The sequence below is a fragment of the Zootoca vivipara genome, chromosome 1 (assembly GCF_965207765.1).
Source record: "Zootoca vivipara chromosome 1, rZooViv2.hap1.1, whole genome shotgun sequence".
Lineage (NCBI taxonomy): Eukaryota > Metazoa > Chordata > Lepidosauria > Squamata > Lacertidae > Zootoca > Zootoca vivipara.
In genome coordinates, this window is record NC_142582.1 from 25,130,227 (window position 1) to 25,157,272 (window position 27,046).

The 27,046-nt window shown below is 43.4% G+C and overlaps 1 protein-coding gene across 2 annotated transcripts in view; it reads left to right on the forward strand.

Moving 5' to 3' along the window:
* LRP2 (LDL receptor related protein 2) overlaps positions 1-27,046 on the forward strand; it is a 139,288-nt gene that overhangs the window by 107,845 nt on the left and 4,397 nt on the right. The window contains exons 55-75 of one of the 2 annotated variants that reach the window (XM_035133370.3): positions 464-660; positions 1,912-2,157; positions 2,961-3,089; positions 4,932-5,051; positions 5,918-6,034; positions 7,149-7,265; positions 7,903-8,040; positions 9,403-9,525; positions 10,779-10,907; positions 11,592-11,723; positions 12,637-12,768; positions 14,746-14,889; positions 15,492-15,657; positions 16,932-17,060; positions 18,614-18,834; positions 19,957-20,133; positions 21,819-21,938; positions 22,034-22,124; positions 23,516-23,583; positions 23,730-23,850; positions 24,837-24,966. In XM_035133370.3, the coding sequence (XP_034989261.3) occupies positions 464-660; positions 1,912-2,157; positions 2,961-3,089; positions 4,932-5,051; positions 5,918-6,034; positions 7,149-7,265; positions 7,903-8,040; positions 9,403-9,525; positions 10,779-10,907; positions 11,592-11,723; positions 12,637-12,768; positions 14,746-14,889; positions 15,492-15,657; positions 16,932-17,060; positions 18,614-18,834; positions 19,957-20,133; positions 21,819-21,938; positions 22,034-22,124; positions 23,516-23,583; positions 23,730-23,850; positions 24,837-24,966 (2,947 nt within the window). The remainder of the gene's footprint in view (positions 1-463; positions 661-1,911; positions 2,158-2,960; positions 3,090-4,931; positions 5,052-5,917; positions 6,035-7,148; positions 7,266-7,902; positions 8,041-9,402; positions 9,526-10,778; positions 10,908-11,591; positions 11,724-12,636; positions 12,769-14,745; positions 14,890-15,491; positions 15,658-16,931; positions 17,061-18,613; positions 18,835-19,956; positions 20,134-21,818; positions 21,939-22,033; positions 22,125-23,515; positions 23,584-23,729; positions 23,851-24,836; positions 24,967-27,046) is intronic. The other variant, XM_060280370.2, reaches the window with a different exon arrangement.

A 27,046-nucleotide genomic window follows, 5' to 3' on the forward strand; every position in this document is an offset into this window, starting at 1 on the left:
CCCCGGGGAACACATTCCTGATCAAAAGACTCTGTACATATAGCTCTTTGAAGAGTGGCCCTATTCACTGAGCATTGCAGCCTTAGCAGTACTTAGGAGAAAAGTACCTGGAAGAAAGATACATGACACTGATAAATTTAATACCTCTGAAATCACCCACAATCTAAATATACATGCCCAAACTTGCTGATTGGCTCAAATGCAGTATTTTCTAGGACAGGCTCAGTTATGTGGAAGGGGCAACCAAATGCATGCATGAAGCCTTGGGACACGAAAACACACTGATTCTTCACGATGGGAATCATCCCAAAGGCTCTTGTGTTTGCAATCCTAAGCGTTCTTGCCAGGAAGCGAGTCCCATTGAGCTGAAGTGAGACTTGCTTCCAAATAAACATGACTATAGAATATGTCAAAGGCATTGCCTCCTTGAAACAAACATTACGGCGTGTCTCTGTTTTTGTAGGTGTATTCCCATATGGTGGAAATGTGATGGTCAGAGAGATTGCCGGGATGGCTCCGATGAACCCCCCACGTGTCCACACAGGTACTGCCAAGTCGGGCAGTTCCAGTGCAATGATGGCAACTGTACGAGCTCCCATTACTTGTGCAATGCCCTGGCAGACTGCCCTGATGGATCAGATGAAGACCATGTGCTTTGTGGTATGTTGCAAGTGCTAAGTCTTTAAATCAGGAGTCAGCAAACTTTTTCAGCAGGGGGCCAGTCCACTGTCCCTCAGACCTTGTGGGGGGCTGGGCTATATATTTTTTTTGGGGGGGGGAAATGAACAAATTCCTGTGCCCCACAAATAACCCAGAGATGCTTTTTAAATAAAAGCACACATTCTCCTCATGTAAAAACACCAGGCAGGCCCACAAATAACCCAGAGATGCATTTTAAATAAAAGGACATATTCTACTCATGTAAAAACACGCTGATTTACGAACCGTCCGCAGGCCAGATTTGGAAGGCGATTGGGCCGGATCTGGCCCCCGGGCCTTAGTTTGCCTACCCATGCTCTAAATTAACCTGTTGTTCTGTACAAGCAATAACAGGGGTCTAGACATTACTTGTTCCATGAAGAGGAAACTAGTGTGGTTAAATAGCCTAATTACAAGGCACTCCCGCTAACAAAATTTTTGTTGTCTTGATGTGTAGTTTATAGGGGTAGGTGATATATTGATATATCGTCCAAAAATGGTTTGAAGTCCATATTGTGATATCAGTTTCATAATTTTTGATCTTGCAATATATTGTGAATCATGATGTATGTTAGGGCTAATTTGATCAGTAGAATATGCGAAACTGCAATCAGTCCGATTAACACACAGAATCTGCGCTCTGGTCTTCAGTACATTACTGTTGAACTCTTGAACCCGGTGACATTGAATAGTACCCTGTAAGATTGTATATATCTCTTCAAAATTGATTTGAGATTGTATATATATTCTTTAAGCTCACATTATTTTGAGTTATAATACGTGTTGCATTGAGATATGCAGTGCACAATATAGTCTTATTTCGTATACAGAGTCGTGCTTGATGAGGTATATTAGGGCTATGCAAAAATCACAATGTGGGAAAAACCATTAAGCCAGCCAATACCTCTGCGTAGCTCCACCCTTATTTCAGATATCATTACATATCAGCCTATCGTGATGTTTAGCTGGTGATATATCAGAATGTTGAAAACCAGATATCATCCAGTCGTAGTAGTTTACCCAACATATATTATTTCCATGTCAGTCTTTTCTCTGTATATATAGCACTCCCATTTAGCTAAACAGCAGCACTGCTCAAAATAGGGTGTGTTTGTTTTTATCCCTGCAGCAGTTTGGATAAGTGAGACTATACCGCAATTTCATTTCATTTTAAAGTAATCTACTAATACCGCAATTACGTTTGCCTTCTAGCCAATCACCAGTGTGAGTCTCATCAGTGGCAATGCGCCAACAAGCGATGCATCCCAGAAGCCTGGCAGTGCGACCGAGAGGATGACTGTGGTGATAACTCGGATGAAGATGCTTCTCATTGTGCCAGCAGGACCTGCCCTCCGGGCCAATTTAAATGTAACAATGGCCGCTGCATCCCCCAGTCCTGGAAATGCGACGTGGACGATGACTGTGGGGATAACTCGGACGAGCCGATTCATGAATGCAGTAAGTAGAGCAAAGCTTGTGTTGATTGGCTGATGGATTGCTCTTATAGCTCGTCCTTCCTCCTTATTGGAAACCAGGGTGGCTAACAAGAAGACAAATGGCAAATTGTCAGTTGTTTGCAGAAGAAGACGAAGAAGAAGTTTATTATTTGTACCCTGTCCATCTGACTGGGTTGCCCCAGCCACGCTGGGTGGCTTCCAACAAATATTAAAGCATAATAAAACATCAAGCATTAAAAATTTCCCTATCCAGGACTGCCTTTAGTTGTCTTCTAAAACACAGTCCATAAGGGCGCCACTCTCGATGCACCGTTCATACAGGCTTCCGCGCGTGCATGGCAGCCCATACGGCCACTGTGCAAGTCGCAGCCCGTACAGCCGCCGTGCAAGTCGCAGCCCGTATGGACGCTGTGCGGAACGACAGCCCATACGGAGTGCGCATGTGCAGCATTCCATACAGTGTGCACATGCGCGGGATGGTGCACATGCACGGTCAGTACAACCTGCGGCACCCCGGGTGCTGGAGAGGGTTCCTCCGCCACTGATAACCAGGGCTGCCGTATACATTTTCTGCCTCACGCACCAAAACATGTTTATAATGTTAACTTTTTCTGTGGTGGTTGAGGGGTTTTAGGAATAAAAGTCCTTTATACATTTAAATATTAATAAATCTGGGGTAGGCCATGGTGTCTGTACATTGTCTATCCCATATAACACATTCTCTGAGAAGTATTTGGCAGCAGTGTGCAGCAGCTGTCATAAAAAGGCAAAGTATTCAAATGTTGACTCTTCCTTTTATTTCAGTGGGCCCTGCCTATCGTTGTGATAACCACACAGAATTCAGCTGCAGAACAAATTACCGTTGCATCCCGTTCTGGGCTGTATGCAATGGTCATAATGATTGCAGAGACAACAGTGATGAACAAGGCTGTGGTACGTTTATGGGCTGCAAAATATACCTGTAAAATCATCATGTACTTCAGACGCCGTTCAAGATGTGAAGCAATGACTATGACCTTGGCCAGAATTCATGCACTTGCGTTTGTTTATACTTGCTTCACAAATTAGGCCGCAAATGAAGGTGCAATGAAAACCCTGTTAGCAGCATGTCACTCTAATTGATGCTTGTCATTTGATGTAACCTTGGAGGTCACTTACTATAATTACAGTCTTGGCTATACCTGATGAGAATGTCTTGAGTTATCTGAAGCAGTTTTTTGGTCACTGGGTCACACTGTCCAGGCAATTAGTGTTATCTATATTTGTGAATGGGAAGTGTTTTCTGCATTATTACCTTTGCTGTCTTTTCCTTGGACTTCATCAGGGGCATGATGGCTGCACCTAGAGGTGAAAGGATGGCCAGATAATTTTAAACTAAATAAAGTTTCCCTTTTAGTTAAATCAAACCATTATACCACCTCTCATTGCATCTGTTTTGGATGCTTCAAAGGCATCAGAAGAAGGAAAAACTGTGATCATAGCAATGCGGTAAACCCTTCCCTGTTAAATAGGTGTATATCAGGCATCCCCAAACTTCTGCCCTCCAGATGTTTTGGGCTACAATTTCCATCTTCCCCGCCCACTGGTCCTGTTAGCTAGGGATCATGGGAGTTGTAGGCCAAAACATCTGGAGGGCCGCAGTTTGGGGATGCCTGGTGTATATTCTGATTCATAGCTGATGAGGCTCAGATATGTTTTCATGCTCGGCTTGCAACAGATCATAATGCTTTGTCTGGGAGACAAATTTGCTCCCCACTCACCCCATGCTTGTTGGCTGTTGCCTTCACCTGTAGTCCAAGCCGCCTGGATTCGCTGTTGCCATAATTATTTCTTCTCCTTCAGTGGTTTATATTTTGCTTTCAGCAATCTTTAATGTAGTGTTTGTGGATGAATGCTGCAGGTAGCTAGACACTGACTGTATTTGCATGTCACATTGTCGCACTAAAGCATGGCTTGGTGAGATATGCAAAAACTGGAAGGACAAGCCTCAGACTAATGTGCTTCTTTTCCCTATCTCCTTTCCCTGCACTGCCAGGAGGAGGATTCAGGCAGTTTTTACTTTTCGTGTTCCTCAGTTTGTTATGTGGTCCAGAGATTGTGGTTTGTCTATAATTGTGGTCAGTTTAAACAAGCCAGCCTCGTAATCCAAGGTTTGAGGATGGCTTGTTTTTAAACTGAAGGTAAATAAATACTGCTAAAGTTAAGCCTTCTTGCTTCACCGGGGCAGGGGGGCAGAGGCTGAAACTCATGGCAGCACCTTCCTCCTCTTGTGCATTTTAACAAACCATGGTTTAGTGTGACAAGAAAATGCAGCCAAAAACTGAGTTGTGCTTAGCAATTGTTTCCAAAATCTAGGTGGTGCTCTTTACAGCTTCTCCAGCATTTCTTTTTAAAAAAATCATTTATTATGATAAGATGTGGTGATTGAGAGGTTTGATCAGCTGAGTATACCGAAGGTTTGCTCAGCCTGAAGCATGATTTTGTAATTTTGGGAAGTCAAACTCTTCCACTTTGTGATAGTTACGTATATCACGCATTGCAGTGAAAAGCACTCTGTTTACCTTTTGCAAAAGCTAGATAGAGAGAGAATACTTTTATGGGACACTTTTTCTCCTCTTCCACAAAGTATATATTTTAAGAAGCCACTCTGAAAACCTACCTAAATTGCTTGACATTTCATTGTGCCATGCCTGCTGTACCTGTTTTCATATTTGAGAATAGCATGTTAGCCTGTTGGGTTTATTGACAAATATAAACTGTGTATGTGTCTTGCAGAGGAGATTACTTGCAATCCTTTGGGAGATTTCCGCTGTGATAACCATCGCTGTATCCCACTGCGGTGGAAGTGTGATGGAGATAATGACTGTGGAGATGAATCTGATGAACAAAACTGCAGTAAGATATTTCCTTTATTTCCGACTATAGCTTTGCAGCCAAAGGCTGCCTGTTTGAATGGTGCATTTTGCATTAAGTTCGACCTGAGATACATGTTAAATATTTTAAAATCTTCATGCTTGTACAGTTTTCTCAGGATCAAGGTATGAAGTTAAGTATCACTATTGGATATTGCTTCATTGCGGGAATCTAGGATTCACCCGTAACATTTAATGGATACCTTTAGATGTGCATGTGTATGAAGTTTCACTGCTTACCTATCAGTTGTTCTTGTTTTTTTTAAAAAAATCCACAATATAAAATCACTCATTACAGAAATAAAACAAATACTCCTTTAACTTAGGGTAGAGATAGATATATAGTGGTTATTTCAGCATTTCCCAAACTTGTGTCTCCAGCTGTTCTTTGACTACAACTCCCATAATCCCTAACTAGCAAGACCAGTGGTCAAGGATGATGGAAATTGTAGGGGAGGGGGACAACAGCTGGAGACCCAAATTTGGGGAACACTGTTTCAGCATATCGCTAAAGATAGCCATCTCTGTGACAAATAATCCCCTTTGCAAAATCCATTTCACCTAAGCAGCAAATAATAAATTTATAGGGCAGTCCTCAACACACTAAAGATAATTAGATGCAGTGCCAAGGAGATGGCATTTCCAACATTGAAACTGCTACTTTTATACTCTTACATACCAATTCTCTTAACTAGAATTCGGCAAGGATAGCTTATTTCTTAGGCTGCAATCAAACCCTTAGCCTCCGCTGGGAGTGGGTAAATTGGCGCAGGGTTGAGTTGCTTGTGAAACATCTCAGCATACAAACGCACCACACGGTTCATGTATGCTGCATCTCTTTATCGCAAGGTCCTCGTGAGTGCACAGAAAGTGAATATCGGTGTGATAACCTGCGTTGCATTCCTTCTCGGTGGATATGCGACCATGACAACGACTGTGAGGACAATTCAGATGAACGGGACTGTGGTGGGTATTGCAATTTGAGCATGTTTGTTTGTTTTGTTTTGTTTGTTTGTTTGTTTGTTTTAATCCAACTTGCCCTCACTTTTACAAATAAAATTTCAAAACACACAATTCCTAAAAATGGGCATAAAAATCATGAAAATACCACAGTTCTTTTAAAAAACAGTAATGACCGTGCAGTATGTATTTCCCTGGGGATAGAATTTGAAACATGTTGGGGTCACCACCAAAAAGCCCTGTCTGTGGTCCTAAAGGATTATGCAATAAATTTAATGTCATATTGAAAAAATATTGTCTTGGGATTCTACTTAATATTGATCCAGAGTAGAACGCCAATGTATAGGGTGTAAACTTAAGCACGTTGCAGGAGTCCCAAAAAACGGACCAGAGGCAATTGTATTTCATCTAGCAGAGCTTTACTGCTACTGAAGGCAAAAGAGCATAATGTTCACAAATCCAATACATTCAGGATTGGCACTGTCCATAAGAAATCCAGTTGCAGCAGACTTAACTTGCAATAACTTATAATAAGACTAAACCGTAACAGTAAGCATTCTATGTACGGAACACCACACCAGAAGGAAAAGAGAGAGAAAGAGAAAGTGAAACTCAGACTCCTTCTGGCCTTACCTTTATAATCAGCATGGCAGAAGAGATAACAGAACCAGTTTAAGCCAGCTGTACTCAGCCAGCGTGGTGTAGTGGTTAAGAGCCGTGGACTCGTAATCTGGTGAACCGGGTTCGCTCCTTCACATGCAGCTGCTGGGTGACCTTGGGCTAGTCACACTTCTCTGAAGTCTCTCAGCCTCACTCACCTCACAGAGTGATTGTTGTGGGGGAGGAAGGGAAAGGAGAATGTTAGCCGCTTTGAGACTCCTTAAGGGGAGTGAAAGGTGGGATATCAAGTCCAAACTCTTCCTCTTCTCTGAAGGAATAACCCAAACATCTGCTTGTTTCTTTCACACAGAGAAGCTTCCTGAACCCTCTTGAATTCATTAGAATAGTAAAGATCACATCAATACTTTCTGCACTAAGAAATGCAAGCTGACAAATATGACATTGCAAAAGCACTTTTTGTAAAAGAGACATTTTGACGCCAGTCTACTTTACTTTGTAGAACTAAGGACCTGCCACCCAGGTTATTTCCAGTGCGACAGTGGGCATTGCATTGCAGAACGTTTTCGGTGTGATGGAAGCGCCGATTGTCTGGATTTCTCTGATGAAGCAACTTGTCGTGAGTGCCTAGATCTGGGGCAGAAACTTACTGAAATCCCTTATGAACCTCTCCTTTCTGTGGGGTGGGACAAATAAAACATCGTAGTATTTTTTTCCTCTTCTGCCATTAGAAAGATTCCAAGAAATGCTGAATGCTCTCAAGCAGAACTTAAATAATGATACAGGGTTTGTACCCAACTAAGGTATATACAGATTGGACCCATTGAAATTAATGGCCATGCCTAAGTCCATTTATTTCAATGGGTCAGAGACTGGTTGCTTGCTGCCTCCTGAACTGTTTTTGCTGCATTAGCAGCACCAAAGTGACCTTCCCGGGGTGCAAGCCTGGGCAGTGTGAATGTAGGTCCTGGGCTACTCTGACGACAGCTCACCTCTTGGCCTCACTGATGTGGTCCAAAGGGAAGCAGAGCAATACGTTTGACACCAGCTTGGCTGCAGAAGTTGCCAGAAAGCGACATAAAAGGCACCATCCAATCATCTTAGGGGTGCCACTCTGGATTTGTGTAGGGTTTTTTTACTCCTTCTTAGCCTTTTCTTCTCCTGAAGATGCCCCACAAAGTAGTGGGTACAGGTCTACATAGCATTATGAGGACAAGTAGATTGTGATAGTAAAAGAAGGTGTTTCTGTTTTCCAGCCACCCGCTATCCTAATGGCTCGTACTGCCCTCGCACAATGTTTGAGTGCAGAAACCATGTATGTATTCAGCCATACTGGAAGTGTGACGGTGACGACGACTGCGGAGATGGCTCAGACGAAGAACTTAACTTATGCTGTAAGCCAGAGTAAAAATTGTAAAGCCTGAATCGACCCCACCTTGAACCCCACCCCCTACAACTCTCTTAGCTCATGCCAAAGGGCTGGGCATATCCAGCAGGATGCGTTTGAAACAGGCTCTTGGTACCCAATTGCTGTGCCGTGTCAAAAGATCTTTTTAAAAATTCCCCTCTGCTTTCAAAAGCAGTTTGTTATGGGCTGCCCAAAGAGAAACACAAGCCTTTAGGATTCTGGTCTGTAAATTCAGTGCATGTCTAAAGTCCTAACACAGCCAGTGAAAAGTAGGCATTTCTTGCACGTGAAGACTCTTTTTGCCTCTTCCTGGTTTGTCTTGTTTCCCCTTTGGAAACTCAAAACGTTTCTGGGCCAGAAGAACCTCAAGAGTTTGCCTATCTTGTGACTGGATCAGTGGGCCCAGTGTGGATGTAACGGAACATGATTATTATATTTGGCCTTTTAGCTAGAATTCAGGGATCAGGAATGAGCTCTGGACCCGTGTATTTGCCACACATCATTTTACATTAGTCAGATGATATCGAGAGAACCAAGGTACCAAAAGGGAGATACCGGTAGGAGGAGCTATGGGAGAGTGCAGGATCTTTCAGTCCTCTTGCCTTGATGAAGGCCAGTGCAACACTGGCATTGGTTTGATCATCACAATAAATCATGGCTAAAATAAACAAATGGTTTGATGTCAATGAGTAGTGTGCTCAAATCGCACATGCTTCAGCCGTCACCTGCTCCTGCTGTTGGTACACTGCAAGGAAACAAGCCTGGCCTGTCCGAAACTGGGCTTGTTTTCCCCAAACATGGGCTGCCTCTTGTGGTTTGCTTGGAGAGAAACAAACCGCAAGCCTGGGTTCAGATGACACAAAAAGCCAGACCTTGCCTTCTTCCCTGGCAGTGCTCCTAGCATTTTGAGCATGTTTTAAAATAAGCTTTTATATTTGTATCCTATAAACCAAGTTAAAGGGACCCAGGTGGCTCTGTGGATTAAACCACTGAGCCTATGGCTTGCTGATCAGAAGGTCGGCGGTTCGAATCCCTGTGACGGGGTGAGCTCCCGTTGCTTGGTCCCAGCTCCTGCCAACCTAGCAGTTCGAAAGCACATCAAAATGCAAGTAGATAAATAGGAACCGCTACAGTGGGAAGGTAAATGGCGTTTCCGTGTGCTGCTCTGGTTCGCCAGAAGTGGCTTTGTCATGCTGGCCACATGACCTGGAAGCTATACGCCGGCTCCCTCGGCCAATAATGCGAGATGAGCGCGCAACCCCAGAGTCGGTCACAACTGGACCTAATGGTCAGGGGTCCCGTTACCTTTATAAACCAAGTTAGAAATCACTGGCCTGTTCTATTTCAGTGGACATTGCGTGTGAACAACCGTTCCGTTTTCGCTGTGGGAACAACCGCTGCATCTACAGCCATGAGCTATGCAACCAAAAGGACGACTGTGGAGATGGAAGCGATGAGAAAGAAGAGCACTGTAGGTCTATCAATGTGCATAACATTTAGGAATTAAGAGATGAATGTGTCTAGTGATGATCGACAGTAATTCTAGGTTAAGGCTGCTCTTAGATCCTACTGTTTTAATGTTTAATTCACAAACATGTTAGCTAGATAAAAAGGAACACTCAGTTGCTTGTGCTTTTCAAGAAATATGTCATTATTCCCCAATTACAGTGGTACCTTGGTTTAAGAACAACTTAGTTTATGAACAACTTGGATTAAGAACACTGCAAATCCATAAGTAGGTATTTTGGTTTGTGAACTTTGCCTTGGAAGCAGAACATGTTTCGCTTCCTGTTGAGTGTGTTCCATTTGTAAATTGAGTCCCCCGCTGCTATGGGAAAGCACGCCTTGGTTTAAGAACGGACTTCCAGAATGGATTAAGTTCGTAAACCAAGGTACCACTGTATTCACTACCAGTAGTATGAATATACTGTAGACCTTTATATCCATGAATGAAACATGGGCTTATCCATTCTGTCATTCAGTGTGGATAGTACCTCCATGAATTCTCCGTCGTCTGTATGAAATTCTCCTCTAGTTCACTACTTTCTCATACTTTCTGCTCCCTCAGTGTGGGTTTTCACATAACCTCTCATTTTCTGAGTATTCCTGATATGGAAAAAAAAATCTGGATCAAAGGAGGGGAAAGTGTGGGAAGGCAGTGATTTCAGATACAGACATTATGGATGTGTGTGATATGAGTAAGTAAGCTACAGGGATGCTGTTGAAGTTCTGCAAGCTGAGCTCCGAGAGAGGAACTGAAACAAAAGACAAGCTTTGACAGCCCCTGGATTCTTTAGTGGTTCAGATTAAATCTGAGCTGGGGAAGAACTGACTGATTCTCAGGCTAACAGATGCTTTGCCACAACCATGAGAGAAATACCTCCCGGATGAGCAAAGGCTTTGTAAGCCAGGGATCCGGGGGGGGGGGGGGGGTTAGCAGCCAGAGATTGAGCACACACTGAGCTCTGGCAGCATGCATGCTCTTCAGCCTAACAGTAAATCAAGCCCAGCTCTGGAGTTTCCCTGTGAGTGTCTCCCAAGACTGGACAGGTAGCTTTAACGGTATTGGAAAGACAAAAGCTGAGATGTGTGTGGGAGCCCACCGCAGGGGACCAGGCAAAGTTGCCCTAACACAGTTTGTATAGCAACGTCTGTAATATGCATGCTATGAAACGGGATATATGTTTGCGTGAGGAGGTATGTGTGTGCATTATCTCCATGCAGGCAGAGAACCCACTCCTAAACCTTGCACTACTGAGGAATTCAAATGTGGCAATGGAAACTGCATCCCGCTACACTACGTATGTGATAATTATGACGATTGCGGGGACCACTTTGATGAAGTAGGCTGCAGTAAGTACCACAGTAGCTTGCACGGAGTTCAAACTGTACGTTGGTTATGGGGAGGAAAAGGAATGTTGAGGTGAGAGCTTTGCGCGTGCCCGTGTTATTGGGAAATGTTGAGAAATCCTCTGGAACAGAATAAATCCTGGAATGCAAACCAAGCCCTCTTCCTCACCCAGTCCTCCGTACTTGATACCAGGTGTGCATGCCTCCCTTGCTCCCTCCACCTTGCATCCCTCTTCACCGATGTGGACTGCAATGATGGTCCTAATGTAGCGAAGGGCTGGGTAAGCCCCTTCCATCCACAACACAACTCAAAGAACATGTGAGATAAAACCCACATGATCCCACAGAAGAAAAGGATGCCAGCAGCATCCCTACATTACTGGCACATTTTGCTTAGGCCAGCTGTGAAGGAGGAGAGGTCCTATGGGCCTCTTTAACTATTGTTCTAAACTATTTGTAAAGAATTTTAAACAGTACAGGAAATCATGCCTCCAGAACGTTCCTTATTGGTGCCAAACAACAACAAAAAGCAAAAAGCCCAGCAACCTTCAAGAGATTTCAGGAGTTCAATAGATGCATTTTGAGGATCTGAATCTTTTTTTTTTTTTCATTGAGGACCAGAGATGAGGGAGAAAATTGTTTCAGTTTCTCATTAAAATGCAACCTATGTTTTGTTTTGTTGTTTAGATTCTGGAACGGGTAGGACCTGTGCTGAAAATATCTGTGAACACAACTGTACCAACTTAAGTGAAGGGGGATTTATATGTACCTGCAGACCTGGATACAGCCCCAGTGAACTGAACAGAAATACCTGTGATGGTACCTTTCATCTTGAAATAGATTTCTATCTCCAAATTGCTCAGCTTTAATAAACACTCTCGTCATTTTCATTATGGCACTAATAAAACATTCTGTGCTAGCTCCCTAAGCATCTCATCACACTGAGATGTTTTGTTTATTTATGTGGAATCCTGTTTTTCTCACAGCATTTAGATGCAGGTTCCTAAAACATTTTAGATAACTTAACCACCTTCCTGTCTTGGATCTCGTTTTTCTCTCTCTCTTCATTGAGTTGCTCTTTAGAGCCTAACCAGTTAGGGTGGTACTTCTTTGTGTGATGGATTGCTAGTGCATGTTTCCCCTTCAAACATGTGAAGACTCATTTTCTTTGGAATGGCTACTGTAGTTTCTCATTGAAAAGCAGTGTCTGCTTGCAAGAGTGCATTGGATTGAATCCAAAGAACAATGAATGGAATAAAATATCTGTGCACATACTTCTTTACAGGCTCGCACAGTATGGCTACTGCTGCTGCCATTATTCTTAACGTTGCGTTATGCACAAAAAGATAAAACAGGTTCCATTCTTGTAAGCTCATAGTCTGAATATTCATAAAATGAGAGAGAGAGAAAAGAGGAAGGGAAGATAAAGGAAATAAGAAAGATGAGAATTGGAAGGGACCCGGGGGGGGGGGGGGAGAGAGAGAGATAGAAAAGGCAAGACAGAGAAAATGAGTTGAATATTGGGCGGAGGTGGACCCAGAACTTGGGTGCCAGGGCTTAAAAAGAAAATGACCTGAGCAAAGCAAAGGAGACGAGAGTCAAGAGAAGCCAAAGAGGCCCATTCCTGTGATAAAAGAGTGGTGTATTATATAGGCCTTTGCTGCGACAACAAGGCAATCATTTTATCATTAAGCAAATGCTAAAGCTCATAATACTTTCTCTTTGCCTTCAGACATCGATGAGTGTGAGATCTTTGGAACATGCCCCCAGATTTGTAAGAATACCAAAGGAAGCTACGAGTGTTTCTGTGCAGAGGGATTTAGATCTGTTGGGGATCAGCAGGGAGACCAGTGCGCTGCCAGTGGTAAGCTCAGCCAGCATTTCCATTTGACCCGAATTAAATTAAAACTAAGCACCATGAACTGTCTTCTGAAACAAGTCGTTCTTCTTTTCTTGGCCACCATGCCGCATTGCACTGCTCTCTGCTGTCTTCTGCTCACTTCTTCCCAACCCATTTGTGTAGAATCATGATTGTAAGGCTCAGTAAAACCATTTGACTGCTGTTACACCGCTGAATCTGAAAACAAACCAAAACTTATCCGTGACATCTTCAGTGTCCTGTCTCTTGCCCCCGCAGACAGCCCTGCATGTTTCCAGAGAACAGAAGGGCTGTTCATGGTGTAGCTGGTTGTCATCAAGAGAAAATTAGCTGTAGTAATTTCTCTAAGGGCAGATTATATTGATAGAAATCAAAGACACTTTGCTGACAGACCGTCATGTGTGGTTCACGGACTGTTGAGCATAGATAGGCAAAAGATAAACCCTTTATAAGACCGGTCGGTTGAATTCCATCATAAAAGAGAATCACTAGGGAATGCATTTGCATGACCGCAGAAAGGGTTAAACTGTGGGTGGGGCAGGGTTGTGCATGTAAGCCCCGCCCCTAATGTCCCCCCCCCCCCCGTGTTGCTTTTCAGATTGTCACACTGTTTAGTGTGGAGGTCTGAAGAGGGTTTTCGCGTGAAAAGGTGCTGAGAAATCTCCCCGTGAGTAGCAGGAACCCTGATTTATGAGGGTTCTTGATCATGGGGCAAGTTTCTAAGCACATTCAATCAAAGCAGGCTCAAAAACCACCTTCTGGACTTGAGTGCATGTTCCTCCTCTGCCCATGGTTTAACCCTTTGTAAGTTTAGGTGAGTGCCAAAACAAAGCTAGTGAATCTCTTGCGCAGGCATAGGCAACCTTGGCTCTCCAGCTGTTTTGGAACTACAACTCCCATGATCCCTAGCCTAGCTAACAGGGCCAGTGGTCAGATCATGGGAGTTGTAGTTCCAACACATCTAGAGAGCCAAGGTTGCCTATGCCTGCTCTTGCGTGATAGAATCTTGCCTCGAACAAAGAGAAAGAAAAGGAAGCAGGGGGGGACAAGTTAACACACATGATAAATAGTTCTCGACCTCGTTGTGTGTTAAAACAGATTTATTTATTTTAATAACTTCTCCACCCAGATTATTTTTATATCTTTTCCGCCCAGAATTGCAATCAAGAAAAAAAGCAGAAGGCTTATATATCAGGTCCGTTAAGACAAACACGAGGGATTTTTCATAATTGATGAAAAGGATAATTTGGGAAAGAAAATCCTTCTAAGCACATCCCAGGAAACACAAAAACGATGCTAAAAAACCCCCAGCTTAAAACCAGGAAAGAGGGGGGATATGCTGCCTTGCCCTGATCTACAGTACTACTGTACTTAAATAGATAAATAAAGTTAACAGGTATTCAACTGGTGTCTAAAAGACCACAATATACAGTAGGTGCCAGCCAGCTTTTCTTCAGAGGGTATTCTACTGGCAGGGCATCACCACGCAAAAAATGCCCTGTCTATATATAGCGCCCTGTTTTTCAAGCATCTTTGTTGCGTGTGGCAAGGTACTTTTGAAACTGAGGCAACTTTTGAAAGCTGTTTGTGTTACTGTACAGGGGACTGCTATTCTAAGATAAAATGGGGCATCCAATTCCATTAGGTCTGCACAAGTGACTGATATAAAGCAATGTTTTGGATCCTGACAATCCTTCACCTTTGAAGAAGGTTTGCAGAAACTTGCTACCAAGTATAACTAAGGGATAGCAAGGATTTAAAATCCATAGATGGGGAAAACATTGAATATTTGCAGAACAGCCTCTAAATTTTACAGTCCAAAGTGGTCCAAGGGTTTCAGAATAAATGTTTTCCTCAAAATGGAAGCAGAAACTTTGACACATCAGTTATTTACCCTGAATTCCCCGATGGAAATAATTGCTAAACGCAAGAGTGACGAAATGTATTAACTTGTCTTTTCAGGTAACCCACCAATATTACTCCTGCCTGACAACGTCCGCATTCGAAGGTATAATATGTCATCTGAGCAGTATTCTGATTATATTGAAAATGAGGAGCACATCCAAGCCATAGACTATCACTGGGATCCTGAGGGGATAGGCCTCAGTGAGTATATTTGAATTTATTTATTTATTACAGCTATCCCTCAGCTAACTAAAAAGGAAGGTTCTTTTTTTAATCTGGCCACAGGAACAAAAGTAACGGGTGGAATTCAACAGAACACTAATTGGGGTATGCTAGCAGGGGCTGAGGTCCACTTGTGCAACAAGAATCCCCTCTCTCTTTCCCCTGAATGCCCCCCTCCTATGCCCCCCTAAACCTAGGTTTCCCCCTAACCTTCCAGAGCAGATTTAGGGGGCACACATGAGAAGGGGAGGAAAGTCCTGTTATGCGAGCAGATGTTGTTCCACACACACAGCAACTTCGTTAATTAAATATTTTGAGGGGATTCAACTTTACATATAACCATCTTCCTGTTACCTGTTTCTGAGTCTCCTCCTTTTGGGGTCTCTAGGGCGCTATGGGGTTCCCCTCATTAAAAATGCCCGTTTTAGGTGCTAGTCAGGATTTGGAGTAATTGACTTATATTTTGCCTTATAGCAGCAACAGAAGCACTGAGTGACCTTAGGGTCCGATCTTGACCTGAGTAAATGATGAATTGTTTCTAATGGCAGAAAAAAGGAAAGTGATCTCTGAACTTTCCACAGGTGTCATATACTACAGCGTTATGGGGCGTGGTTCAGAGTTTGGCTCCATCAAACGTGCCTATATCCCCACATTTGAAAGCAGCGGAAATAATCCCGTGAAAGAAGTTGACTTGAACCTGAGATACCTGGTCAGTCCTGTTGGTTTAGCTGTGGATTGGGTTGGGAGGTAAGCGCAAAAAGCTGAATAAAAATGGTTCGGAAAACCTTATTCATCTTTGAACACACTCACACACACATATACATATATGAATGTTTTTCCCCAGCCTGGTACCCACCAGATGTTGGGACTACAATACCCATCATCCTTGAGCTTTGGCAATGCAGCTTGGGGCTGATAGGCATTGGAGTCAAAGACCAGGCTGGAAAAGCTTGATAATAGAGTAACCTTTTTGGTTAAAAGTCCTGGACTCATTCAAAACATATATGTCCCAAACATCAGTGCAGGTGCTGATCTAGGATACTCTACCTGTTTTGAAACAATGAAGGATTGATTTCTGACCTTTAGCTTCTTTTAATCATTTCTTTTTAAAAAAAAACAACCTGCATTTTTAGCATTAATTCCATGAATGATTATCAATGCCCTTTTGTCCAGTGCTAGGGAACCACTGATTAACATTTCCCAGACCTCAGAGGTTGCCATGTTGGGCAATCCATGTGCACCTTACCAGGCGTACATCATTAAGCATGAGAAAGTTGAGGCCATGGCAAAAAAGAAGAGTCAGGAGCACAACTCTCTCCCCCCCCCCCCGGCATCTAAATGGCAGTACATTTGGAATTTGCCATCTTTTTCTTTAACCTTCCACTATGCCAAATTCACAAAAAAGGTGGCACATTAAAATTTTTAAAAAACACAGTGACTTTTTGATGAAAAGGAAGAATCGGGAGCACACTCTATAGCTCCAGCTTAAAATCAGACACAGCTTGAATTAGCACTCCCTGAGTTTTTTCCTTTGAAGTTGGGCCATTGTGTACATCGGATGATTGACAGATGAACCAGTCTGTACCCACAAGTGGTCTGCAGGGGGGAGAATCCCATCAATCAGATCCTATTCCCCACGTCTGCTTTAGATCTGATATCTCTTCCAGATCTAATATCAGTTCTTTTGTGAGCTCCGGAAACCAGGTTTTGAATCCAACAGTGTAGTTTAATGAGTGAAACAACTTTAGCTCATGAAGTGGGACTTCTCCCTGACTATCCAAATTTGCTCCAGGGGACTGAGAGGGAAACCAGGAGCAAATAGGGGGATTAGAACAAGGGGATTTACATCTCTCACACAGCAACCATAAACTCGTGTGCATTTTATCACATTCATTGTCTCTGAATTTTTGGCATTTTACTGCTGAATATTTTTTAAAGGCCTTTCGCATACACTGTAGTTGATGTTGACAAAATACAGAGTTCATTTTTTATTTTTAAAAATGTGTTTGGATCTCAACTAGGCACCTTTACTGGACTGATTCTGGGACAAATCGAATAGAGGTGGCAAAGCTTGATGGCAGATACCGAAAGTGGCTCGTCTACTCTTCGCTGGACCAGCCAGCAGCTATTGCTGTCAACCCCAAACTCGGGTAGGCATTTTGGCAGCTTAAAGCATGAATATAAACGAAAGGAGAGGCTGCATGAACTGTCTAAAATATCTAATGAATAGGAAATACCTAATGCATCATAATATCTATATTCTATATGTTACCTGAAATACTTTGAATAACTAACAGAGGTTGCGATGGGCAAATGTCACAAGACTTCTCGTGGTTGTTTTTATGTCACGACTGGAAGCAGAGGCAGACCTCAGTAACGCGGGGCAGATGGTTTCCCTCCCCTCTGTTGTTGAGACCCTTGCGCTGAATTCTGCTGTTTTCTCTTACGACTGAACTGATAAATACCTAAAGTCACCAGTTACACTCCAATTACATATAACAAGCAGTACATCAGTTCAGGGTTAACTGTGTTGCACAGTAATTGTTTCATCAGCAGATGGTCGTAAAAATGGGCATAAAAAGCAAGCAGCATGCAAACAAACAAAATAGGCCACAATGAACCCTTACATTGTGGGAAAGTTTCAAAGGCAAATCATCCTCATATTGATGAGCATTAATAGCTTTTTACTTTGCCTAGGTATTGGGCTCCACTGTCTATGCATTGGCTAAGTCAGGGGTCCCCAGACTACGGCCCCCGGGCCGGATGCGGCCCAATTAGCCTCCCAATCCGGCCCGCGACGACCCCCCGCCGCCCGCTCTTACGGCGCGGCGGCGATCTTCAAAATCGGCAAAAAAATCGCCGAAAATCCTTTGTGCGCATGCGTATGGGCCTCTCCCGACCCAGAAGAGGTCATTTCCGATGCACTTCCGGGTCGGGGGAGGCCCATACGCATGCGCACAAGCGATTTTCGGCGATTTTTTCCCGACCGTGTGCGCATGCGCACGGGCGCGCCCTCCCCCGCCCTCCGGCCTGCTGCGCGCGCACTCCCCTGCTCTCCGGCCCGAAGCCCGGTAAGTCTGGGGACCCCTGGGCTAAGTCCACATAGCTTAGAAACAGCAAGCATAATTAGTGTCTGTCTGTGAGTTATTGGCGCCAATCCCCTCTGATGGGAGTCACTGTTATCATTTTAAATGGAATATTTATCAACGTAACATGAAATAGCACATTGTAAAGAAATCGTTTAACAGGGACTTATTGGTGGAAAACACAAAAGAGAGAAAAAGAGAATGGTTCTTAGAAACAAAATAATTTCATGACGCAGCAGAGAGACAATAGTTTGGGATATTTTGCTGTGAAAACCATTGTCTTGATTTTAGGTACATCGTAATCTCTCGATCTTACTTACAAGGTTGCAGAAAGGATAAAAGAGACAAAGGAATACTGTAGGAATAATCAATAAAATGAAATGCAGCATGAACAGATAAACAGAGCCTTGTGCACACAATATGAAATAAAGTTGGATAGCTACAAAAGGACTCTGGAGTACATTTCTCTGAGGGGGGAAAGTGGTCAGCCATGAACTCCCAAGTTCCTACCAACTTGATTCTCATTTCATGGAGGTTTCTCTCTTTTTCTGCATGGCGTTTGTGTGCTTTGCTATGTTGTATCTAACCATTTAAAATACTGGTTCTGCTTTCCTCAGGCTAATGTATTGGACTGACTGGGGAAGGCAACCCAAAATTGAAAGCTCCTGGATGGATGGGCAGCAGAGGCAGACATTGGTCTTTGAAGACCTTGGCTGGCCAACTGGCCTTTCAGTTGATTATTTGAACAATGACAGAATCTACTGGAGTGATATGAAGGAAAACCTAATTGAATCGATGAGATTTGATGGAACAGACAGGAAGACTGTTCTGCATGGACGTATGTATATGAACATGGACTGAGGCAATTTTAATCAAAGTTTTCCCCAAGATACTCGGAGGCTATCTATGGTGGCAGATGGCTGGGGGCAGAGTGGTTATTATTGATGAAGTGAGGGACAAGGGACTTGCACTATTAGAGTTCCTCAAACTGGGGACCTTGGGCCGCTTTCAAGTGGGCCTCTGTCATAGCCTGCTCAGTGCCACCACACTTGACAACACCACTCCCTAACCATTAGTGCTTTTGGTTCAACCATTGCCAGTACCAATAACTTCTTGTAAAGGGGTGGCCAAAAAACAGAGAAGTTCAGGACGGGGGGGGGGGAGGTCTCTCCACTGAGGGAAAGTTGCCAAAGGAGGTGAGGTGTTGAAGGAAATGGGGTATTAGTAGTAGTGTAAATTGGGGGTAGAAAGCAAGAGTATAAGAAGGGAAAACTTTTATGTAAGGAAGAAGTGAATGTAAAAGGGACCAGGGAGGAGGGATGAATGAAACATGCAGTTTGCAGGGAGTGTATGGGAACAGGTCCAGGTTGAACATTGAAAGGAGACTATGAGAAGAAATGGCAGGAGATGGGCAAAATGCCTCCAGAGCAAATGTCTGCATTTATCTTGAGGAAAGTAAAGCTGTGCAATCTCTTGTCGCAAGCAAAATGCTGCAACAAATAATTCGGCAATTTTCAAAGATGGATTAGAATTCAGTAGAAAAGCATGTCAGTAATTGCCTGTGGATTATGCCAAGCTCTGCTTCTGTTTGCCACCATTTTGTTTGCCTCGGTAATTTTCAGCCAGAGTAGAAAGTCTGAGAATACCCTGCAATACTGGATAATGCATACATAAACAGTATAGATTTGGCAAGTAGTGCAGATTCTGTACACATGAGCAGAGTTTCTTCTGCTCTTTTCATTTGTGAGAAAAATCTTGAAAGTGCTTCTGGTTTACTTGTGAAATTCCCACAGGTCACTGTGATTTTGCTTCCAAAGCATACATTAATAGGAAAGCTTAGGAAATGGCCATAATATGATGTGGAGGAAGGTATACTTTGGTTTCAAGCATGTTCGTTAGACCAACAACGTTGCTCGCCTTTTGCATGTTAACTTACCTGCTGTTTTATTTCACCGAGAAGTTAGCAGCCCGTACAGCCTTGATGTCTTCGAGGGTCACCTATACTGGATATCTAAGGAAAGAGGGGAAGTCTGGAAAGAAGACAAATTCGGGAAAGGAGAGAAAGTAAAAATGCTGACTATAAACCCTTGGCTTACTCAAGTCCGTATCTATCACCAGCACAGATGCAATCAGTCAGGTAATGACCAGCCTTGTATATTGCCTCCATAGTGATTCATAGCTTTGCTTTTTAAAATATTTATATTTTATTAAGGTGATTTAAATTCAAAGAAATAAAGTGATACAGAAAAAAAGAAGGAAAAGTGAGAGGGAGCAAACAACAACAAAGATACATATAAAAGCGAAAATATGCAGAAAAAAACAATATACGATAGTCCCATACATTCTTGTATACATTGGTATAGTTTTATTGCCCTAGTGCTTATGTAAATGTTAATAGCCTACAACTTCTCTCCGTGCATGATATCAATGTTTTTGAAAGCATAGAACTGGTGCTGACCAGAGTCCTCATCGAGTGAGCTGTTGAATAAGCCTTTCTGGTTGAACTGTGAATTATGACTTCTTCCTTTTTCTGTTTCCACTGTACACAATTTTCTCCCCTTTGTGATATGGTGTTGTTATGGTTCTTCATGGCTCAAACGGAGAATAGGAAGGAGAGATGGAGTTCAATAAAGAAGGGGCTATTTCCTCTGGGTGAGGCAATTCTGTTTCTCCTGTGGCCCCTGGAAAGCTGCCCACCATAGAATGCGGCCCTTCAGATGAGAGAGATTCCATGTGCCCCAAAGAGAAGGTTGTTACTGTCCATTTTAAGAGTTTCTGATCACCTGTCTGGGGAGAAAGGGCATGTTAGGAATTTGCCTCTGCCCACAAAATGAATGATGGGCGCAGTTGAAGCTGACAGCACCAGCCATCTTTCAGTGGTGTGTGCATGCATGGGCACAGTGCATGAGTACTGAGTACACATCTGCATGTGTTGGACAGAGGCTTCCCACCTGTGCAGCACCATTTTGGAAGGGTGCTCTGCATACAAAGCTTCTTGCGATTCAGTCATTAGACCAACAACTGAAGAGAATAATGGCATCATATTTCTTAAAACATCCAAGAAAGCTGGTTGTGAGCCAGAGAGGGAGCATGTTGTTCCCATTTTATTACTGCAATATATCATTTGTACATCATGTTCATCTCAGAGGCAGTAATGAATTCACCTGCCTGCCTGCATCGCCCATCTCAGGCATGGACAATTTTGTAGCTGTCCTTGCCATTTGGGGTTCTGTAGGGGAGGTCAGGAAATAGCATGTGTTAGGAGTGTAATTAAAACAGCAAGACACTACCTGAGGTGTATGCCATGGATAGAAATGGGGCAAAACACTCAAGATGCTCTTCAGAGACATTTATCTTGTAGTGCCTGCTTCTGTCCCAGGAGGTTGGTGCCAATTTAATTATTCTAGGAAATTAAGCTTGCCTGCTGCTCCCTGTTCCTTTCACTTCCCCTCTTATGCGGCCATCCTTTCCTTCCTAGGAGCTTTGTAACTAACTGCAGTTTGCATTATGACTGTGTTTTCACTAACCACTGTTAGTGAAATACCTGTTTCTGGTCATCGCTGCAAACTGTGGCTTGGCGCTAATTGCGAATGACAGAAATGCCAATGCAGAGATAACGTGACCGATTGGTTCAAAAACTGACAGGGAGGGACAATGTCTGTGTGAAAGGAGGAGAGACAAGTCTGCAAGCCTATGGAGCAGCACGGTGTCTCCACCGAGTCTACAGCTTCCACATTCCCAACCTATTTCCCTTGTCTGGTTGGAAGGATCCCATTAGCTCTCCTAAAAGATCTTCAGGTGTGTCTTTGTTTATCATTACAGTGTCCAATCCATGCAAGGATGTCTGCAGCCACCTCTGCTTGCTGAGACCAGGAGGATACACCTGTGCCTGCCCACAAGGAGCTCGTTTTGCGGAAGGCAGTTCGACAGAATGCGATGCAGGTAAAGAAATGGTGGAAATAATTGGAGGTTGATAAGATGCTTTATGTTTTGCAGAGTACATAAAGACTATTAACCCATGCTTTCCATTTTTATAGCCATTGAATCTCCTCCTACGATGCCTCCTGCCTGTAGGTGCATGTACGGAGGGACATGCTACATTGATGAAAGTGGGCTTCCTAAATGCAAGTAAGTTTACATGGAAGGGCCAGGTGAGATTTGGCAAGGTGTGTGGAGCACATGAAGATCTGCACTTTGTAACATCGCCAACGTCTGCAAGCGAAAAGAGGTGCTCGTTACAAAATTTCCCTACCCTGCCTTTCTTCAATATGCACTCTAGATGACTCACGGAACAATGTACACCAGTCACTACTCGCATCCTGCTGACACATGAAGAGCATTAGTCTGATGGGCGAGCTATACAGAGATGCATGCATGTCACATAGTGCTTCCTCCATGGGAGCAGGAACCCTGGTCACCCAGAGCTTCTGTTTCTTTGGAATTCTATTGGGTGCCCATTAACAAAGTCCTCTGTGCAGATTCCATCACCATAGAGGGAACCCCACGCATCTACCTATGCTCAAGACTGGCCCCAATCTTGTATCGGCCAGGGCGCGTCATGGCCAGCATGTATGTCAGTGGCCTAGCGAGCAGGGCTAGTCAGTGCTTTCTTCATAGCCTCTTCATGTATTCAGTGCTCATGGGTACCGAAAGCCAGAATACGGCTACCAATGAGTATCAGTCCCACTGATAAGCTGTATCCATTGCTGGGTTGTGCCATTTCAAGCTGCAGGTGGAAGGGGTGTGTGGAATGTTTGAATGCTTCCTCATCCCACAGCACACATTCAAAACTTAGCACGTTGGGGCGAAAGCCGTAGGGTACCCTTTTCTAGCTTTGAATTTGCATGGGGTGAATTATATGAGGGGAAGCAGTCTGAAATGGTACAGCCCAAGAACAGCTACCTCACCTCAAATGAGGCTTTTGCTCATTGTAGCTCTTAAGACCTCCTTCTAAAGGTGTTTGTAAAGCTGAATATCTGCTGCCTCGGAAATGAGGAAATGGCAAGCAAAGACTCTTCCTTGAAGATGGACAATTTTAAATGCAGCAAGTATTTTTATTTTTAAGAGAAATAAACTTGTCAGAGGACAAGTTACTCAGATGCCTGTTCTGCCAATTAAAGGAATATCTCTTAAGAACAGCAAAAAAAGAAACACACACACACACACACTTGCATTCAGTTGAGCCTCTAGGGGCCACTGGTACTCCACTGAAACCAAATCTTCTTTAATGTTTACAAAGCCTAATTCTTTCATTTGTGACTCAGCATCCCTACATGCTCATTTCCAAGTGAATAGTCAGCAGAGCTCTCTCTCTCTCTCTCTCTCTCTCTCTCTCTCTCTCTCTCTCTCTCTCTCTCTCTGTGTGTGTGTGTGTGTGTGTGTGCACCCATTGAAACATGTAATTACTAAGGAATGAGTTTGAAAAACCATGCCATGCCGATGTACCTCACAGAGGGCAATAAATAGAGCCCATGTTTTAGTAGTCAATTCCAGTTAGGCATCTCGCTTCCCTTTTACAGATGTCCGTATGGCTATACTGGAAATTACTGCGAAGCGGGATTGTCGAGGGGTGTGCCTCCTGGGACAAGTAAGCTTTGAACTATACTTTTATCCAGAATAACCAATCACAGGCCTGAAAGCATTTGCATGAGAGAGCCAGTTATTCTTGAGGCAGTGTTGACATCTGAGCGGTATCTTCCATATCATTCGCTTACCCTTTGTCTTCTCTGGTAGCAGCATTGGCCGTGTTGTTGACCATCATTCTGACGATCATCATTGGCTCTCTGGCTGTGGGAGGCTTTTTAAATTACAGACGGACGGGCTCTCTCTTACCTTCGCTTCCCAAATTTCCAAGGTAGGTGTTGCAAGGTCTAAATGTCTCAATATATTGTTGTGTACACATTAAAGGTGTTAAAAGGGGTTCACAATAGGCTCTGCTGATAACGAGCAACAAAACCATACGTGTTTTGAAGCGTCATTTTCTTGAAGCTGCAAGTCCTATATATATATATATATATATATATGCTTACCTGTAAGTCCCACTGTGTTCAATGTGGTTCACTTGCAAGAAAAATATGCTTAGAGTTGCTTTGAATTGGAGGAAGAGCAAGAATTTATTGACACTCTTAGAAAAATGAAGTCACAGTAGACACAACTCTATGTGCATTTTCTGGTTCATGTCTGTGGGATTTCAGATTTAGCTACTGATCTCTTGTGAATGCTGGACTCCAGTGCCTAGATTGCTTTCCTCTTGTCTCTGCATACCCATAATCGATAGCATTGTCCTTCACAAAGTCTTCGTCGAGAACTGAAGGCGTCATCCAGCTGTCACTCAACTGTTCATCCCAGATAACAAATAAAAATGGTTTTAGTTATGTTGGCTATCTGCCATGTCTTTGGAGAGCCCTATTTCCCCTTCCAACACTTACCCAGACGTTCTTCATGAGTCAGCTTATAGAAGGGACAGGACAAGGAACATGGGTACAGGGGCTGTCTGTGTTCAAGACTGGAGGTGCCATGTGCAGCTTTCGCAGTGAACCCATATATCTTGCCATATCAACAAATCCACACTTTCTAGCCCTTACCCCCAAGGACATTTGGCTCACAGGAGAGATATGTTGAAGTGTCTCAGCTTAAGTAGCAATGGAGACTTCTGCATGCGGTGTTAGAAATGCTTTTCTTCGAAAAATAGTTTGACTTTTCTTTTTTAATCATATGAGTTATTATTACCACATCAGTTCCAAACAATTAAAACTTGATTTTAAAAAAAGACACAATGAGAAGGTAATGTTTATTAAGCCATCTTCTGCTGTTTTTTTTAAAATGTTCTTATTTTCAAAGCCTAAGCATTCTTGTAAAATCCACGGAAAATGGCAGTGGGGTAACATTCCGCCCTGGAGCTGATGTGACCATGGACATTGGTGTGCCTGGCTTTGGAGCAGAATCTGCTATTGACAGAGCAATGCAAATGGTAAGAATTGCCTCCCCCCCCCACTTCCATATGAAGTTCCTCATTTTGCCCCCTCGCTGTAGTATTGTGATGGGGAAATGCTTTGCCTACCAAAAATGGGCATACTTTCTAAAATGAGGGTCACACTTCCAGAACAATCCTATCTATTGGTGCGTGTTTTCCCCAATCTAAACATTTAGAGAAATTTAGCTTACTCCATCCTTTTCCCCCGGGCTGAGTTTCACCAGGTTGCTAGGTCACGTGTCTGAGCTGAAAGGGGTTTGGAGTAGGTGTGTAAGTCTTTCCTTGTTCTCGTGATTCCCCTGCCACACCACTTTTGGCATAAGTAACACTGACTTGAGTTCCACCAGCTAAACCAGGGTGCAGAACTTATGCTGGCATATCTCCAGTTCAGCCAGGGTGAGAACTTAAAAGCAGCTTTGGCCCACTGAGCCCAGAAAGCCTCAGATCTACTGGATCCAAACTGTCCCACCCTGGTGGATCTTGGATTTCAACCACCCTGTTCACATGGAACTTCCCTTGCACATGTTCAGTTGAAATAAATGTGTGTGTGTTTAAGAGCCAGTTGTGTTTTCAGAGGCGGTTGTGCTGTCTCTGAATATTATATCGAAGATCCTGTAACAATGCCAAAAAAATCGCACCAGCAAATTCTCTAGAAGTGGAGTTGTTGGGGAATGTTGTACACTGGAATGCTAGTTGATCTGGAAACTGTAGGAGATCTTTCACCACCCCCCCATGTGGCGGAATGGTGCCTGATGATGATTCCGGTTCATCGTGGGTTAATCTATCACTCCCATTATAGGCCGGTGTTCCTTGGGAGGCGGCGCTAGATGGCATTCTAAAAGGCAGTTGGGAGTTGGCAGTTGGGAATTGGCAGTTGGGAGAGTAGAGTGTTAGAGAGGGATGCAGGAGCTGTATTAACAAGTCTGTGTTATATGAAAAGAAGATGATGAACTAAGAGTTTAAACAAATGAAACCATAAAGAAATATACATGTTCTCCAGTTAAATAAAGCTTTCATCTATGTTGTGTCAAATTGGATGTTCCTCCTTATTCCAGCAACGTATCTAAACTCAAAAGGGTGGGGACTGAAGAGGGGAGATAAAACTAAGCCTGAGGAGCAGGTGGATAGTTTGCATCCCAAAGTCATGCACAGAGGAGGCAAGTGGAGGGGAAAGAGTGACTTTGCAGAGGCTAAAGTGCTGAGGCAATAGCTGCTGAGGTGAACCTGAGTTGAGAGGGAAACCTTACTGAGGGCACAAGATTGTTCCTGTAACATTTGCCTGGAGTTTTTAAGGATACAGAGCCACGTTATTTGGAAAGCTGGAACTGTACTCTATGTACTAGCAAACCCATATAAAAAACAGGGAGTTTATTTGGGAGAAAGAAGGAATAGTGGGTTGTTTGAACAATAACTGAATTCCTTCAGTACACTGTTAGTAATAGAGAAGGGAGGATCGTCACACCTAACCTGACCCTAGAATACATTTCCAGTCAAATATAGGATATGGTAAATATTATTTTCCCAGTGCAGTTTGCTCCAGGCCAGAGTGGAATTGACATTACTATCAATTGGCACTATTGGGGTTTCACATCCTAAAATGCACCGCCTTTCAACCTCCTTGTGCAGGCTGATCTTCTGCCATTGAGAGGAAAAACAGACTCTGGCTCTCCTCTGTCCATTTCTGTTCCTTCAAAACAGGAAGGCAGCTGGCTGTGCCTTTGACACAGAGCAGTTTCATGCCCTACCTTTCCTGCCTCATAGAGGCGTAGAGGAAGGGAGCTCAGTTCCCTCTGTTTCCATAATTTTCTTGCCGGCTTTTAGACTGCACATTTGCAGTGTTCTTATTGTTAGTTCCTTAAAATGGGTTTGGGTTTTTTTGCCGTATTCACCTAGGAGGTGAGTGGACATCTCCTTTCTTGTCAGATACTCATTTGAAGTTTCAGCCTACCCTTCGGTATGCCAACTAGCCTTCTGTCCTCAAGGAGAACATAAATTCCCAGTGTAAAACAAAGATTAATGCACATGCCCTCCAAAAGTAGCCATTTTCCCACCATGAAAAATAAATAAATCCTCCTGA